General features: G+C 44.5%; 1 protein-coding gene across 1 annotated transcript in view; it reads left to right on the top strand.

Annotated features, from left to right (window-relative positions):
- The window catches only part of EFCAB11 (EF-hand calcium binding domain 11), a 122,396-nt gene that overhangs the window by 10,113 nt on the left and 93,273 nt on the right, over nt 1-19,010 (top strand). Inside the window, exons 4-5 of the mRNA XM_028507532.2 lie at nt 7,456-7,557; nt 8,909-8,999. Of these exons, the coding sequence (XP_028363333.1) occupies nt 7,456-7,557; nt 8,909-8,999 (193 nt within the window). The remainder of the gene's footprint in view (nt 1-7,455; nt 7,558-8,908; nt 9,000-19,010) is intronic.

Raw genomic sequence — 19,010 nt, 5'->3', positions numbered from 1 at the left:
AGCAGAGCACATCCGAATTTTGCCTTGACTGGGTAATTAGATTGAGGCTTGTTTTTTCCTCCCTTTCTGTTTCCGTATGTTATTGCTCTTTTAGAACAGCAAATGTATTTTACTTGGATGCTTAAAGAAGAAAAAAGCTTTCTAGGAACTCCTAACCTTTACCTTTGAACGATGGGAAAATCCAAGAGGTTGACTGATGACCAAGGTGATCACGGCTGTTTGACTCAGCCACGCTGCCCAGCAGCTCTGTTGGTCGAAGAGCAGCTGGTGGGTGCTGAGGCGAGCGGGCACTCGGCCTGCGTGCTTCTGTTTAGCACCGTCTCGTCCGGTTTGTTTCGAACCAGACAGTTTACTATTAGATACCTTCTTGGCCTAAGTTTCCATTTCCATTTTCTAGTCTCTCAAGTTCTACGTAAACAGTGACGGTCTCGGTGTATCCCGCATAACTAAGTTCTGTGTGACTACAGGTTTCAGTCGACTTCCTAGTTCTTTTCTATAATCAGGAAACTGCAGACGCATTGAGGTTGCCTTTTCTTGGCATCATCATCCTGGGACTGGTTCGTGGTATCGCCCACAGATTAAATTGATACGTAAGTTAGTTCAGTTACTTACCCACTTAGAGGGTGCTTAGTGCATTGTAGGGAGAGGGAAAAAAAGAGACACTGACCTAAAGACATTATAAAAAAATAAAATATAGGTTAGGAGAGATGAAAAAAGTGTTGTCACTTCTTTTGTGGCCAGATGTCACCTCCCTACTGGAGACAAGGAAACCTCTGAGAATGTGGAGGAAGCCAGCGCTCCCTTCAAGAGCAGGGGTGGGCGGAGCCAAACTAGGACGGATGGGCGGGGTTGGGGAGGGCGGAGAAGCTAGAGGCGAGCACAGTCAGTGAATGACGGCGGTGCAGACTCCGGCTGCGGCTGCGAGTGTGTCCTCCCGCTTCTGGTGCTCGCTCTCTCTACCTGCTGCCCGTGCGGGCGGCTGTGGGACCCAGCGTGAAGTTAGACTCAGCCCCTACACTCCACGGCCATCGAAGCATTGCATGTCACGTAGACTTGGCAGAGGCATTTTTTCTTGGTACAGAGAAGGGGCCTTACCACTCCCTCTCCGCAGCAGGCTGTGCAAAGGCCGGGTCAGCACGTTCTCCGCTGTGGGGTTCTTCCTGCATTCCCCACGCTCCCCCGCCCTGGGAGTTTCCCACAGACCCTCTTCCTCCGCTCTGTCCAGCCTCAGGGCTGAAGTTCCTTCTCCCAGGTCCCTGTCCCTCATAAAGGGATGGAAGTTGGGGGTTGGGAAGGGGGTTAAGGGCCAGTTTGCCTAGAAGGAATCCTGCAGCTTTAAATTCCGGAATGAGGTGTCAGGACTTTGCACTATTAACACCAAGGAAGCTTTGAAGGTTTATGAGCAGGAGATATACATAATATTTGATAGAAATAAGGTTTTATTGGTTCAGATTTCTCTATTGTACTCTAACCTGTTTTACTCTTTCTTTTCAATTTCTACCCAAAACGATAGTAAAACTTGATTTCTTCCATGAAGGATGATTCTTTTCTCTTTGATTCCCTTACTCTCATGCAGGAAGCCAAGAGAAAATACTAGTCCTCTGAAGGTACTACCCAGCTGCCTGTGACAGCTCTATGTCATTGATGCCACTTGCACGTTCTGTCCTTACTATGTATACATATAGTTTAAAAGGTGAAAATTTATTTTTTTAAAGATTTCATTTATCTTTCAAGAGAGGGGAAGGGAAGGAGAGAAACATCCATGTGTGAGAGATACATCTATCAGTTGCCTCTCGAGTGCCCCCTGCTGGGGGCCTGGCCCGAAACCTAGGCCTGTGCCCTGACTGGGAATCAAACCAGCGACCTTTCGGTTTGCAGGCCTATGCTCAATCCACTGAGCCACACCAGCCAGGGCTGTACTTACTGTGTTTTTATGTGAGCACATTTTATCCTTTTTTCCCCTCGTGGCCTCCAGAAGTCACAACCTGAACTCTGTTTCTCACACTAGAGGAGGCTTGCATTGTACCTGTTGAAAGGCTACTCGAGCCTTTCAAACCCGCATTTTCAGGCATCCTTCAGCCCCTAGAAAAATTACTATGTGGCATTATGAACATGAACCCTGTCCTTTCTACTGAATCTAAGGCCAGACTTACCGTCTAAATAAGCTGGCGTTTTTATTGTTTTCTCTTTTACTCTCCCCAGGTTTATTGCAGTGTCTAATTTAAGCTCACTGTGCTAGCCATAACTGGACCAGTGCGTCATTTTCAAGAGGGCTTCTCTGTGCACATGGGCCCTTAAGCTTAGACCTGTGAACCACAAAAAATATATATACATAATGAAACTTTCAAGGAAAACACTTATATAGTTTTATTGGATTTTCTGAATATATCCACCCTGTAGTGAAAGATGATTACCCTCCTAGGAAACTGCTTAAAAACAAAAACAAAAAAAAATAGAAAAGATAACATTTCCTTGTCTGTCTCTTTACATGACATATCTATATCACATGCCCTTGAGTCGTGTGGGAAGTAAAGTATATACGAGTGTATTCATTATAGAACATGAAAAGGGTCCATTTGGCCAAGAGTGGTTTATGAAATGGGAGGAAATGTTTGCAGTGGTGTGGAACGTGCAGAGACCAGCCGTCTCGAAGGATTTGTAAAGATCGTCGGTCCCCGTGGTCTTTAAGATGTGATCCTCAGTCCTGGGTCCTGTGGGGGCACTTCCGGGACCACTGCTTGCCAGGGAATGGTGGGGAGCCCACCTTGCTCCAAACCAAACAGCTCTGTATTCATCCCCTTTGCACATTTAGCTTTCCTACAGCTAAAAAAAAGAACAAGTCGCAAACTACTGATAGAATCCAACTGCCCAGGTGATTTCTGGACACCGTCTGCAGACAGAGTAGTAAGAAGCTCAGATAAATGCCCCGGTCTGTGGTCCCTGACATTGTTGGGATCCTCAACGTGTAACTATAGGCAGGCGTGTTTTTTAGGTAGCTGCTCAGTGAGAGGTGTGCTTGGACCCAGGGTTGCATTTGAAGTGAGAATGCTTCGGACATATTGCCTCTAGGGGTGGGCACTGGTAATGCAGGTCTCATTGTGTTTGAAATCTGATGGCAACAGAATTATGAAAGTCTTTGTGAAGTGGCAGTTTTAGGTTTGAATATTGTAACAGCAGGTGGAGCTAGTGGGAGGACCTCTATTTCTCAGCCATTTAAAGAGCAGCAGAATGCATAAGACTTGCATTCATGAGCTTGCACTTTAGAGCTGCAGGAATAGCAAAGCATTACGCAGTGGCTTTGAAAGTGATCTTAACTACTACAGCGTGAGAGCCAAGCTGATGCAAAGTCCTGGGTCCTTTTCAGAGAAGGGGTTTGCACTTGGATACGTGTTGCCATGGAAGATTAAAACAAGTGAAGGGCATGTGGGGCCGGGGGACAACAGCGGGAGAGTGTTTACATGGTTTAATATTACTTGATGACTTCTACAGTATTGATTTCAAAAAATACGGTGAATGATCCTGTGGGAAGATAGTGCCAATGAACTTGATTGCATATGTAGAGTTATTTGTGGTGTTAGATTGTTTCTCTTTTTAAGTGGTGACAACCATACAGTTGAAACCCACATTTTCACTTTGGGAAAGCTGAAGGACATCTGCTTTGTATCCGACAGCATTGTGCAATGAAGTCCTGGCTACTTTATAGCTCCAAACACCAATGAGTTTTCTGAATATGTAATTTAAAAGATATCACTACTCATGCATTTTTTTTCTTGTGAATCATGCAATGAACCAGGAAATTGTGCTGTTTTTCCTTATCATTTCCCTAAATCAGATGCGATGATAAGACCAAATACAATGCATGCATTTCCTTTCCTCTGGTTTTTATTTATTTTTTACTATATTATATGCAAATTGGGGTCTCTGAAATGATTATTGATTTTGCTGTCTATGTTATTCAAAAGAGACCTACGTTTTGGCATTTGTTTACAAAGTTATAAGATCATTTCAAACAGATTTTAATACCTTTTGCTGAAAACTAGAAATAGTATCTCCCTATTATTTTATTTACTTATTCACAAACATTATGAATGCCTACTTACATGCAAGGTGTCATGCTAAGCACTGGTGACAGAATTTTGAGCAGTAAACAGTGCTTTCCCTTAGCGTGTCTCAGGCAAATGTGCAGCCAAATAGTTACCATGGGACCCAACGGAGTCTATGGCTGTGCTATGCTCAGAGTCATAGAAAAGGGACTCCAGGGAAAGAAACCAGGGTAGCTTTCAAAGAGGAGGTCAGGCCCTCGTTGCTTCTGGAGGGAGATGTATTGGGTTGGCCAAAAGTTCGTGTAGCTTTTTCCCTACGATGGCTCTAGTTGTGCTTAATTGTCTTTAACTTCTTTCGAAACAATTTTGTTAGATTGTATTGTGACAGCTGTCATTCCAGCATGCATTAAAAAAAAAACATCAAAATTGGTGAATTTTTGTGTAGCCATTTTAATTCTGAAAGTGGAAGAAAATATGCGAGATTTTTGGTTTATTATGCTTTATTATTTCAAGAAAGGTAAAAAAGCAACTGAGACACTAAAAAAGATTCGTGCAGTGTATGGAGAAGGTGCTGTGACTGATGCAACATATCAGAAGTGGTTTGCAAAGTTTCTTTGGCCAAGACATTTTGGCCAAGTAATTCTTTGCTGTGGGGCTGTCTTATGCATGGGAAGGTGTTTCGCAGCACCCCTGGCCTCCACCCACTAGAAGTCAATAGTGGGAGATAGCCGACATACTCAAAATATCCAAATCAATCAAGTTATTGGTGAAAATGAAAAATGGGTCTTTTATGGAAAAAAAATGGACTTTTTGGCCAACCCAATAAAAATTCACTAGGAAAGCCCTGGCTCAGTTGGTTGGAGCGTCAGCCATACAACAAAAGGTTGTGGTTTCCATTCCTGGTCAGGGCACGTATCTAGGTTGCGGGTTCGATCCCCAGTTGGGGCATGTATAGGAGGCAACCGATTGATGTTTCTTTCTCTCTCTCCTTCTCTCTCTCTCTCTCTCTCTCTCTCTCTCCTCCCCCCCCCGCCGCCTTCTTGTCTCTCTAAAATAAACGAAAACATATCCTTGGGTGAAGATTTAAAAAAGTTCACTAGGAGAAAAGGGAATGCACATTCCAGGCAGTGCGTTCCCACACATGGAAGAGCACGGAGGTAGAGAGAGCCGCCTGTCTCGGGGAAACACGGGGAAGTTTGCTAGGAAAGCCAGCGAGGCAGGCTGGGGCTAGATGGCGGAGGGCCTCCTAAGATATGCTGTGGTCAGTGAATACATTATTCAAGAATTTCACCTCGTCTAGATGCTATTTCATTGATTAGCTTTTGGTGTTCGTGGAACTAAAGTTAAGGATTTGATCCCTTGGACACCCAGCGTGATGACTTCAGTTTTAACCTCAGCCAGCAGATTTCAGTATGTTCTCTGGTCTCAGGGGTGAATGGGTGACAACGAAGCTGCATCAGCCCATACCCTCACTCCCGTGGGGGCAAACACCACATGTGCTAATTCCATGCAGTACCTGCTCATTGAACACATCGCAAGCACCGTGGTGGGGGCCGGGAGACACGCCTTGTTGCCTGGAGTACATCCGGCTGCCTGCCCGACTTCCTGCCCTTTCCCTCGTCTTTCTCATCCCTTCAGATGACTCCTCAGACCAACCTAAGCCAGAGCCTAGGGTTTTTCCTTGACATCTGCCTCCTCCAGCCCCTCAACTCTTGTGAAACTTGGGTGGAAACCTTTCTGTCTTCGGCTGCCACCGCCAACACCTAGCACCCACATCTCTCGCCGGTAGACTCCTAACGGGTGTCCCTTTTTTCCGTTTGCTTTCTTCCAGTCCCTTTTCAAGGGAACAGCCAGGAAGATCTTTTAAAAAGTCTAAATCAATTCATGTCACTTCCCAATTCAAATCTTTTTTTTTAATTGACGTCTTATTGCAAGTGTAATAAAAACCGGACGATTTCCTGTGGCCCCACCAGGGCCTGCCCGCCTCAGCAGCCCCACCTCCTGTCACTGTCTCGCTCACTACATCCCGACCATGATGGCCTTGGCCCCTGCAGTGTCCACTGCCTTGAATGCTCTCCTTCCCAGCCTTGAGCCAGCTGGTACCTTCTCATCGTTGGGGCCTTAGCTGAGATAGTACCTGCTCTATGAGATCTCTCCTCCACCAGAGGGCGCTCTGCAGGAGGATCCTTCTGACGCGCTTACAACCTCCCTGTTTCCCCTTTTTGGGTGCACACAGTATTATAATCGTGTACGTTTGCAGCTGGTCCCGTGTAACCACTCCTTCCCCCACTAGACTGGCAACTCCCTTGGGACTGGAGGGGTGTGTGTGTGTGTGTGTGTGTGTGTGTGAGATCTCTTTTTCCCTCTGTTTCCAGGGCGTGGCCCATGCCTGCACACAGTGGGTCCTAATGAATTGTGAAAGACTCATTTCAGCACTTAAAACTAGTTAAACTTTTTTAGTTTCTCAATCTTTATATACAACTAAGAAAAATGTGGAAAAATTGAGAAAATTATTTTCTATGTTTTTTTCCACCATTGGAACTATTTTAGGAAGGGAATGCCACTCCGTATCACCTCATCAAAAGGAAAAGGGTGCAAGTTTTCAGTAATTGTATGATTTGGGGCTATTTTTAAGACGGTGATACATTTTTTTTTAATTGAAATCCCGATGTATAAAAATGAACTGTTCTTTTTATCTGTTTAGGGCCCAGGTCACTGAAACGTTTAGATTCTTGGCTCTGCTCTTGAAACCCGTTACAAAGATCACATTAGAATTCATTTTACTAGACTTTGTAAGCACGGAATCCAATCTCATAGGATCACGCTGGGCTCTTTTATTATGAGAGTCGCAGGAAGCAGAGCCCGGGGCCGCGGAACAGTCACCGGGTGCACCCAGGGCTGGGGCCGGTGCCAGCCCTATTGTTTACGGAATATTCTCTCCGCTTTTATCTGTGGTGTCCAATCGGTGCGGACTTTTGAGGAGCTACTTCTTTGCCCTGATCTCCCAGTTGGAAAAAAACCTGCGGTAATGACATCTGGCTAGGATGGAAGGATCAAAGTAGCAGAAGGAAAGAAAAATTAGGAGGCCTTGTTTAATATACAGCTCGGGGCCCCTCTGTTCGCTCTGTTATAGGGAAGTGTGTTCCACTTTTTTGAGGTCACCCCCCCCCTTCGTCCCCTGGAAAAGCCCAGTGAGCTAAAACCAGCCATTGTTTTTGCTGTTGACTCCTAGGGTTGGGCCTACTTAGCATATAGCAGAATGTCTTTTCCACTTTGTAGCTCTTTAGAAATAAATACTGTTTACTGATAAAATTAAGATAAAATTTGATATGTATTACTTCTTATTTTTGTTTTGTGTTTTCTTAAAGAGGAAGGCAGTCAACTTTGGACTTTTCTTCCCCCCAATTTTTAGGTGTATCACTGGAGGAGTTTTTAAACATTGTAAGGAAAAAGAAGGAAGCTCAGGTCTATTGGAATGAAATAAGACACATCTTCACAGCTTTTGACAGATACTGTAAGTCTCTTTAAACTGTTTTTATAGTAAAAATGACTGTTAAGGCCCTCACTGGTGTGGCTCAGTGGATTGGGCATCATCCCACAAACTGAAAGGTCGCTGGTTTGATTCCCAGTCAGGGCACATGCCTCAAATGTGGGCCAGGTCTCTGGTTGGGGTTGTTACGAGAGGCAACCGATTGATGCTTCTCTCTCATATCGATGTTTCTCTCCCTCTCTTTCTCTCTCCTTTCCCCTCTCTCTAAAAACAAATTAGTACAATCTTAAAAAAAATAAAAATAATAAAAATTTCTATTAGGGAGCTATGAATGGGAACATTTACTCAATACACCAAATAAATATACTTGGAAGTTTATTTTACTGTTCTCATTAGCTATTACCTTAGGTATTGGTGGGAGTTTTTTTTTCCTCCATCATGATTTTAAATTCTTGTCATTTACCATGGATAAAATAACGTTGGCAGCTATGTAATTGTTCTTATGACTATAATCGGGACAACAAAAGGGCCGGCCGTATGGGGTATAGGTCACGAGCCACCTATGGAGGTGTGGGAGATGGTGGCATCTTCTTCGACTCCTGCTTTGACCCACAAAGTGCTGGAGGAGCTGGTTTCCCTCGCTGGATGTGGCTGAGAGGGTGACTTCAGAGCCCCCTGCCCCTTGGACCTCACACAGGGCGAAACGCTCACGGAGTCCAGGTTCAGTATCTTGGCTGCTGTTATGGCTTCCCCTTCGATATGATTATGTTATCATTCCAGCGCCAAGCAAGGGAAAAAAGTGAATCTTGAAGAATACATTGTTTTGGCGGTTTACAAAGACTTGAAGCCTGCTGCTGTTACTGCAGTGCCTGTCTCTGTAGTCCTTTCCCTGGGACCTGGGGACTCAGTGAGTGACAGGGCTGGAAGTGACCTCCAGGTCGCCCGTGGCTTCACTGAAGGAGAGCATCACTGGATCCTTAAATTCTCCCAAGGAGACAGTCGCAGTTTATCTTACATGTAATCAGCTGTTAATCACTGCTCTTCTCCTCATAGCATGTTAAAGTATCGTTGTAAGCCCTGACCAGTGTGGCTCAGCTTAGTTGAGCATCGTCCTGCAAAGTGAAAGGTTGCCGGTTCGATTCCTGGTCGGAGCACATACCTAGTTTGCAGGTTTGGTCCCCGATCGAGGTGCATGATCACTCTCACACTGATGTTTCTCTCCCTCTTTCTCTCTCCCTTACCCTCTCTCTCTAAAAAAAATAAATAACCAAAATCTTTTTTAAAAAATAAAGTAGCATGTAAGTTTTATGGCTGAAATAACAGTTTATAGGGTTCATAAAGGTAAGTGAATGTTTTATATTTTGTTTTCAAACAGATCGTGGCTATTTAACTTTGGAAGATTTCCAAAAAGCATTCAAGCAGGTGGCTCCCAAGTTACCAGAAAGGAGCGTTCTCGAGGTTTTCCGGTAAGGCACCAAAGTCTCCCCGTACACCCACCCCTTGGTGTGCCGTTCGCTTTTACAAGTTCTCGGTTTTATGGCGATCACGTCTCCATGCTGATTTTTCTCTAAGGAACATTTTCATCTCACCACATAGTATCGCGATGCAGGAGAGAAATTATTTATAGTTCAGTCTTATTAATGCACCGATACCCTCGGTGGTGGCTGCTCGCCCGCCAGGGAGGCGGGTAAGAACAGTTGGTGGGGGTGGGAGAGGGACAGGAGGAAAGTAGAACTTCTTTGTGTATTTATGTATTGCCCAGAACCGACGAAGCTTTGATATTTAACGTGGGACAGGCTGCTCGTGGCCCCCAAGGTGTCCGGAGAGAAGAGCTGGCCTGGCGCGGTGGTGGCGCCCTCGTGGCGGAGCCTGCGTGCCTGATAGAGCAGATTTGGAGAGTACACTATGTTGTGCTGATGAACCGATCCTGACAAAATGGGCAAGTGGCTTAAGCGGTTTTTGTTAGGAAGCTGCAGGTCGAAGGTCATAGGCTGACCTGAGAAAATGGTGGAGTGGCCCCTCCTCTGACCGTGAGTGGGAGCTCTTCATCGGCCCTGATACCAGGTGTATTAGTTGGGGTGGCTCAGCAGTGCGAACCAGGAAACCCCAAATAACCCAGCTCAGAAAGACAGCAGTGTCCTTCTCTCTCACGCAGACTCGGCGGTCCAGGGCTGGTCTGAGGGTGACATAGTCACAAGGGGCCCAGGTGCCTCCTTTCTTGTTATTCTGGCTGCCTCAGCACCTGGCTTCTCCCTCCTCCTCCAAGGATTGCTTCAATTTCATCCATCACACTTGAACCCCAGCAAAGTACCAAGAGGAAAGGGAGCAGAAGATACGTCCCTCCTTTTAAGGCTCTCCTTTATTCCTACTTACGTCCTCATGACCAAAACTTAGTTCCAAGGTCATGTGGGATGTGCTGTCTTTGCCCTGGGTGGTCACGTGTCCTCTAAGTTTCTGATACTGAAGAGGAAGGAGAAAATGGATATTGGGGGACATTTGGCAGGTGTTCCTGTTTGGGATAAAAGTAATTTCATGAAATCTGACCAGAAGTCAGCCTTGCCCATTAGAAATGATCAAGTAGGTTATTTGCAGTAAGGAGTTGCACTCACCGTGGTTAACAGTGACGTGTAGGAAATCCTTTCGCTGCATCATTCATGAGCAAGCCGTTGAGCCAACTGTCGGAGGGTGGCCAGGCAGTTAAGGGCGCGGGCAGGTGGAGTGCCACAGGGCAGTGTTGCTTAGATGGTTCTAGGACGAGAAGTCCTTTAAAATATAATAGCATCTTTGTAGACGCTTTGTGAGATGAGTAATGAATGTCAGTGTATTTCTATCATATGGGGTTGTTTTAACTAAAGAACAAAGAATCATTACTGTATTTTCCTTTTACCAAAAGACACAGTGTCCAAATTTGCTGGCCTTTACATGTTAAGGTCATCTTACTTCTATGAGGTGGGTCACCTCATGGAGATGGGATGCCCTACCTCTGAAGTTTTCCGAACAGTACACCTAAATATAGCCCTTCAAGGGAGAAGCAATATTTTAACAAGTGAGAAAGTACCTCCAAAGAATCCTGTGCTACGGGAGAGCATTTTTGGAAATGGGTGTTTATAAATGTGATTTTTTAAAAAGATTTTATTTATTTATTTTTAGAGAGGGAAGGGAGGGAGATAGAAATATCAATGTGCAGTTGCTGGGGGTCATGGCCTGCAACCCAGGCATGTACCCTGACTGGGAATTGAACCTATGACACTTTGGTTTGCAGCCCATGCTCAATCCACTGAGCTACGCCAGCTAGGGCTAGAAATGTGATTTTTAAAAAATGATGTGTGTCACCGATTAAAACCCTTCATATCTGCATGTTTAATAAGTTAAAAATGGAATGTCCTAAGTTTCAGTGGGCTTAGAATCCAATTTTTAAAAATTTAAAAATTTGATAGCTCTCATAAATCTTCAAGAGCAGCTAATGTCAGGAAAGGAGGACATTTACTTGCTGAATGTCAGTCAGCAGTAACAACAAAGTAATAGTTAAAAACGACGACGACAACCCTAAACCTTTTCCTAATCGGGGGATGGAATTAAAAACCGAGGGGCCGTGATGTCCTTTCTCCGGTCGTGTCTGCCTGTATCCGTGGCATGTCTCTGGCAGCCAGTGAAGCCAAGTATTAAAACAGATTACTCGAGCACAAGGGATTAAACTGCGATGTTCAGAAATAATGAAGTACATTAAATCACATCCTTGATAAATATGGTGAATAATTCCTAGTGACAGCAGAAAGCCATTTGCCATTAACAAATAAAATATTTGCATCTTTAGTTCTTTAGAATTTCCACATTATGTTTTATAATGTACCTAACATAGTAACGGAGTAGCACGTGTGCATGTAACGTATTGATAAATGTATTCATAGGCCCGTACATCTGATCTTCCCCAGGATTATGTGACCAAGGCAGTTTGGAGACCACCGCAGGGTGCGACCAAACCAGGCATGATAGTTCACTGAACATGCCCTGATTAAATTCTCCTTTGTGTTATCCTTTTATAGCACTGTAATTTCTAAGCAGAATAAATGAAGTGTGATAAGCATTAAATGAAGTTGCAAAACCAAAAAAGGAGAGAAAAATGTTTTTCCAAGAATGAATCAAAGTTGGCCAAAGAAATAGCGATGTCTAACTTCCACACATACCTCTGTTTTGGTGGCGCAGGTGGTTTCAAAGAAAAAGGAAAATCAGTAATGTAAAATTACATAATGTTTCTAGGGTTAGACACTCGGTGTTTGAGAAGCTTGAGTGGTGTTTCACTGAGTTGACCAGCATCAGTAGAGTTCATTAGCCAGGTTCCCAGTTACCCAGAAGAAAGCTGGTATCTGATCACTAAAATAAGGCAACGAAAGAGGGAGGTTTCTAGTTAGCACAGGCATCTGCGCCTTTAATGACTGAAGGAGCGAGTGTTCATCATTTTCAGTTCGGTGACTGCCAGATCCTTCCCAAAGAAACTTCTAAAGATCAAGAGCTGTCTCTTCCAGAAGTGCTTGCCCATATTACACTGTCATTTTACAAGCTAAACCGAAAAAGCACAACAATAAAACCAACCAGACAACCAAAGCCAGTGATTCAAAAAGACAGACTTGGGTCATAAGGCATCAGAGAATCATTTCACTTTATACCTTGATAGAAACACTGGTGTGTCATGGATTAAATCGGAGGGCATTCCAAGGACGAAATGAGAGACTTTTATAAGGTTTGTGAATTGGTGCGTAACTACTTCGGTTATGTCTACCTTGGTGATTTTTAAAAATTAAAAAAAAAAGATTTAATTTATTTCTAGAGAGAGGGGAATGGAGGGAGGAGGGGAAAAAAACATCAATGCATGAGAGATACATTGATGGGTTGCCTTTTGCATGCCCCAGCCAGGGATCTGGCCCACAACTCAGGCATGTGCCCTGACTGGGAATCGAACTGGTGACCTTTTGGTTCGCTGGCTGGCACTCAGTCCACTGAGCCACACCAGCCAGGGCATGATTTTTATAATGAATAAAAGCAATGTCTTTTAAAATATATACTGTCAGGGTTCATAACATTCACATTCTGTTCTGCAATCATAATCTTTTTCATTTTAACATTACTTTTACAAATAAATAGATTCACAGCTCACCTCCAGGCCTTGTGCCATTGCTTCCGTTTAGCTGAAGCTGGTCCTCTGTCTAGTAGGGATCATCAGACTATCTTCCCTGGCGTCGTTCATGTTCAAAAATGTCTGCCTGGGCCCTCGTCCTTGAGTAAAAGTACACAGTGGATTGACTAGTAACAGTTTTGCGTCACTTTCTTTTTCTTCGAGAACACTGATTGTGCTTATGTTGGACGGACGTCCTTTTACATTTTTTGTTAGTTTCTATTTCATTTGCTTGTTCTGCTTGCATGTCTCTTGGGGTATTGTCGGCAATGTCTCTTCTCCCTCGTGCTGCATCCAGTGTGGCATACCCCGGCCCCCGCCTTATGGTATTATTTTTCTTTTACACATTTCTTTCTTGAGCTGTATCTGCTGGTGTTTCATGTCCTTTTGTTATTTGGCTGTATGTTGCCATTTTATATCTCCCCTAAGCTTTTCTGTTTCTATGTTAAACTCATGTTTTATGGAGGTGCTTGCTGTATTGGGAGAAACAGTGATTTTTGAGATTTTTATTTTTAATGGGTGATCACTTGGGGGCTGCTGTTATAGCTTGTTAAGTATAAAGAGAGAAACTTTCCTAGCAAAGAAGGGATTTTGAGGAACAAGTTACTTTCTTAAGCCAAGAGATGATACCTTATGTAAAAAACAAAAATAAAAATTGGTACTAGTCTGTTTTTCCTAATGTATAAAGTATTTAATATTTGGATTTCAAAATTTGAGCTTCCTTCCAGTGTTTAAAACATAATTTCTACTTAGAGCCAGTAATCATGATTTGTATATTTGTGTTCTAAAATAACTGTTTGCGTAACTAAAATAACTTTTTCTACCCACTGCAAAGGGCAGAAGTTCAGGAGGTGTGAGAACTGACACTGCTGTTTATACAGTGGAATCAACGTGAGATAACAGGCTGTTCCTAGTACAAAAAAGGTTAAAGAAATATTTCCTTTTTCATATTAATAGAACTCACTGAAAATTTTGTAGTGCTGTCTTTTTTAAAAAGAAAAACTTCAAAATCGCCAGTGACTGTAACATTTAGCCTGGCCGTCCAGCATCCGGTCACCTTCCTAAACTCACCCTTCCTCAGTCCCCAGTTCCTGCTTTTCCTCGGCTGAGAGTGCCTGCTCCTTGAATGTGGGATGGGAGTTAAACTTGATTGTTCCCCTTGCTGGTAGCGCCCTCCCTGGTCCCCGTCTGCCCCAGTGAGTCTCAGCTTTTCACGGTCCTGCTCCACGGAGCCTTTCTTTCTTCACACTGAACGTTCTTACCTACTTTATCTAAATGTCGATTGTACTTAGGGTTGTGTATTTTTTTCCACTCACTTACTTGATAAACAGAAATGTAGTGTTTAGGATTATCTCCACGAACGGCTACCAGCTCTTTGAGTTTATGAGCTTATCTGCAGCTTCCGCTGTACCCAGCACAGTGCTCTGTGCACCGTAGAGATTAATAACTAAGTGTTGGTCCATTGTCACTCTAAATACCCAGTGACAGTAAAAGTGACAGTGTTCTCATTTGTAGTTTATGGATTATCTTCTTATAAACTGAAAAAGAGAACATTAAAGTACGCATTAATCTCCAATGGCCCCAATTTGCTTTATTTTGGGGACATTTTCCATTCACGATTTAGCCTCTGTGGTCATCAGGAAGCCGATGCACTGTCCTGGCTCGCCTCTGCTCGCCAGCGCCCCCTGTGGTTTCTGGCTGGTGTCTTTCTCCTCACGGTGTTTACTTCTCCATCCGCTCATGAGCACTGAGATCTGCACATTCCCACCACCTGTCGATCGGCAAAGAGCTCTGGGAATCTCCTTCTGCTTCCCAGCGGTGACCCTAAACGGGAATGTGCAGAAAGGCCACCCTGTGACCTGGCACTTGCGGCCCTGAGGGCACAGGGGTTGTCAGATACCCACATAGTGTGGAAATGCGGAGGCACCAAAATGCTTCCAGTCACGACAAGAGGCGTTCAAAGTTACATCTGATATTTCTGGTGTAAGAGTTCCATTCTTCATGTTACCTGGAACATATACTTCTTCTTTTGTGGGTATTTAAAATTGGTGGAAGGTAAGAGCATCGTGACTCGTGGACCAGGTAAATTTTCAGCATCCATGGGGGTGGGGGCTTAGGCAATTTTAAGAGGGACTCAGGGATATTCTCTTGGCAGAAATATTCGTATGCGCCTCACATCACAGCCACTGTGGAGGGAAGGGGTGTCGTGAGCTTGGGTGAAGCGCACTCACGGCGGAAGAGCCTCCCAGGGCCCAGGGTCCCAGAGGAAAGCGATTCAGGGTAGCATTTACTCCTGCAGATCATCTGCTTCTCCTTTGCAACAGTATTCCTCATTGTGTTCTTTAACTTCCCGTAATTCCTTTCTGCCAGCAGCTGACTCGTGAACATATGTCTTGGACAATCTCTGACTAGAATTTCCTGGTCATTATTTTGTGCATCCAGATGATTCTCTTATAAATGAAGTCATGCGACCTCAACAAAATTGCAGTTGTTCGAGTGGGGACCTGTGTGGGTGGATGTGATTATTGATCTGGAAGTAGCTACATGCTCCTGTATAGAAAAAAGTAGAGAAAAGACTAGAAATCCCATCTTGTCCTTCATACCCATACACAGCAGTCACTGGCTGTACCTGCGGAGGAGGGTAGTGGCCGAAGAAGCAGACTTCGTGAGATTTCCATTTTTATCTTACCAAGTTGTGTATCTTCTTTGCAATGGTGATGCCTTAGTTTTATTTCCACTGTTTTGTCTCAGAATTTTGTTGTCAGAGATCCCATTTTCTATTTATCCTTTTGCACACGACCCCTTTGGGGAGTATGGATTTGCGTAAGCTCTTCCAGATGACCTCAGAATTTCCTCTCTCTGGAAACAAAACCGGACTTTCAAAATCCAGCCATAGACATAATTATAGTCTGATCATTTTATGATTGAAAATCATAAAATGTTTGTTTTTCAGATGGTTTTTAATCCATCTCACTCCACGGACAAAAATTACATCCTCGCATTTGAGGGTAATCCTTTTACCAGTGGAGACTTCAGAATGGATGATGCAGGAATTAAAGCTCAGAAGCTGGACCAGAAGACAAGTAATGACTTTACTGTGTAGGTTTTCAAATAGAACGTGTTGTTTTTATTACTTTGGTTAAGTTAACTTAGTTCATGTTATCAAGGATATATTATTTAATCTCTTTCACATTCAGGATTCCAGATATTGTAGTCCTATCTGATGTGAAACACGTTCAGATGCACATGCAAATGCTACTCATCCTTCAAGGCCCAGGCGTTAAGATATTTTTCTTGAAAGAGGCCCCACCCTGTACCCTACCCACCACCTTCCAGCCCCCTGCAAGGGGACAGACTCCAGCTTCTGCTTTAAACTCCCCATCTGTCATAAATATCTTTCTTGTGTATGCTTCCATGTAGTTATTGGTGTGTACATGTCATTTCCAGTCCTCGAATGCACACTGAACGTGAACCGGTAGACCAGGGCATTCATCATGATGCTGCCCGCAGCGCAGTGTGTACGTGTTGGGTGGATGACGGCATTTTGTGTAAACGAATGGCTCCTGTGGTGAGCATGCTTTTTGTTACGTACTTTTGTTTTTTGTTACGTACTTTTGTTTTTTGTTACGTACTTTTGTTTTACTCTCCAAATGCCATTCCGGCACTGCTGTAGTAAGGTTCCGTAGCACAGGAAGCCCCGGCCGGGGCTGGGAATGAGGAGACTCGACACCTAGTCCCAGCTCTGCCACCGGCCGGGCTTCCCCCAAACCACCGAACCTTCCTGGCCTGCACTCCTCTCGTCTCGGAAGTGAGGGGTCACAGTGTATGATCGGCAAGCTTCTTCCAGCTCCGACACCCATGGATGAGGGCCGTCTGTCATGGAGAGTGGACCAGAAGTCCCCTTTATTCTCTCTGCCTGTCACAGGCATTATTCCGACACCCCCCTGACACCCCCCTCCCCGATACCCCACAGGAACACAGATGCAGGCTCTCAGTGAGACACAGCCCGCTCTCAGGAAGAAATCACTGGGTTTGACAGCTGCCCAACCCGGGGTTGAGTTTCTGAAAAGTCATTGTAACAAGTGTTAGAGCCAGTGTATCCAGTTTCTCATCTACATATGTGGTCGGGTGCACCGTTCTCGCTGTGATAGCTGGAAGGCTGTTTTTCTCATAATCCAACTGTCACATAAGGAACTGCTGCTGTGGTTTCTTTCTTGTGACCGAATGTTGCTGACCCTTTCGGTCATCCTTGAAGTTATTAGTAGCTGCCCATCATGGAGGTGTTCATGCCACTTTCCTTTATGGAAAAAAGAATCCATTGGTCATGTTTTTATTTTGTGGTAGATAGGTACATTCTGGGTGAAAATCTTGATAATGTTGTGCGTTGTATTTATAAAATAAGAAAAACTGGTACTTAGTAAAAGAAACTTCTATCTTATATGAGATATTTAAAGTAACATTGTTTTAAGATGTCAAGAAAAAATAGGGTCAGAATGAAGAGTTACACTTGAAAGTTTAGGTTATTCTTTGAACGTATAACCTAAAATCAGGACCAAAGATTTCCAGTACTGCATCTTTATAACATGCTGACCTGTGCCTTTGCTGCCTCACGTTCGTCCATCTGGTCTACCTACCTGCCATCAAACATTCTCCTCCATCAGCCTGCCTCGAATAGATGCATTCTCGTCATTCAAAGAGTGCCCCAAAGACCAACACCATCAGCATTAGGAAGCTTATAAGTAATGCCTAATCTCAGGCCTCACTCCGAATGAACTGAGTCGAATGTGTTTAATGTGTTCCCTGGGTAATCCGTAGTTTGAAAATCACTGGCTACCCTTCTAGGTAAGTTTTGGATAATGAGAATATTTCAGCATGACTTTTTAAAAAAAGATTTTATTTATTTTTAGAGAGAGGGGAAGGGAGAGAGAAAGAGAGGGAGAGAAACATTAATGTGTGGTTGCCTCTGGTTCCCACCAGGGACCCGGCCCCCAACCCAGGCACGTGCCCTGATTGGGAATGGAACTGGCGACCCTTTGGTTCGCAAGCTGGTGTTCCGTCTACTGAGCCGCACCAACCAGGGCACTATGACTTTTTAATGTTACTTCTGTAGCTCTTCATTGCCTACCAGATAACATCAAGATCCCTTGGCCTGGCATACAAGGCCCCTACCTACATGCAGAGAGACCTGGCATGCCTTTGTAACCTGTCTCCCTGCATTTCCCAGATCAGAAATTCTAGTCCACCCTTCTGACACCCTGGCTGTATACTGGTCCTGTCTCACTTCCCTTACAGCATTTTTGCTCACGCCAGGTTCCCTGCCCTCTCTTCTCTCCGTCTGACTTCCTCATCCACGTATCTAGATGGGATCCACGCCTTTGATCACTGCAGCCCACAGAACTTCTTCTTCCTCAGAACTCCCGTGGCACTTGCCACGTCAATGCATCTAATCATGGTAACCACAGTAACACTGGCCTCTGCTGACAGTTGCTGAGTATTTAGTGTGGACCACACTTGGTGCCGAATCCTTGCAGGGTCCGCATGGGTTGGGCTCTGTCCGCTCCCATTTTACAGATGAAGGAAAGGCCTGGAGAGGTCAGAGGACCTGCCCGAGGTCACCAGCTGGTGAGTAATGGAACCAAGGTTCACCCTGAGGCAGGTTGACTTCTGGGTTGGTGCTTTTAATTACTGTTCTTTTCCCCTCTCACTTCCTTTAACAGTACAAACGTCCTGAGAGCAGGAGCCATGCCTTTTTATCGCCAACCGCCTGGCATGCGGGTAAGGAAGCAAGGCATGTTTTCCCTGCCCGGAAGCGCCGCTGATAAACTGGCTGCGTAATTAGGTACCTTTCCCCTGTTCATGTGAATTGGTTTGGTTTGGGCTGCTATACTTGAGATTTCACTTGATTATCTGCACTGTAAACAAAAGGGACTGTTTACAAAAATGTACCAAAGGAAGCCGGTGCAACACTTTTATCGCGTGAAGCTGCAGCAGGCATCCCGGGTCGCATTGCTTTGATAGGAAGCCCGGTGTTGCGCATGTTGCCTTTGGAAGTCTCTGACGGCTGCAAAGTATTGTGCCAAGTAACCTGGAAAAACAAAATATAAGGTCAGTAAGTGGGGTTTTATCATTTCAAGTGGGGTGGGGATGCCAACGTGAATCCACGATTGTCTGTTTAGAAGGCAGGATTGTACGTCGACTCCCCTGCAACAGCCTTCTAATCAGTTGCTGTGAGTTGCACATTGTGTGTTATCGTTTCCAGCTTGCCCACATTATCTGCTGGTCTTCCCTGCTTGGCTGCAACCTGCTG

Source organism: Phyllostomus discolor, chromosome 1 (genome assembly GCF_004126475.2).
Source record: "Phyllostomus discolor isolate MPI-MPIP mPhyDis1 chromosome 1, mPhyDis1.pri.v3, whole genome shotgun sequence".
NCBI classification, from domain to species: domain Eukaryota; kingdom Metazoa; phylum Chordata; class Mammalia; order Chiroptera; family Phyllostomidae; genus Phyllostomus; species Phyllostomus discolor.
This window is presented reverse-complemented; position numbering and strand designations above follow the sequence as displayed.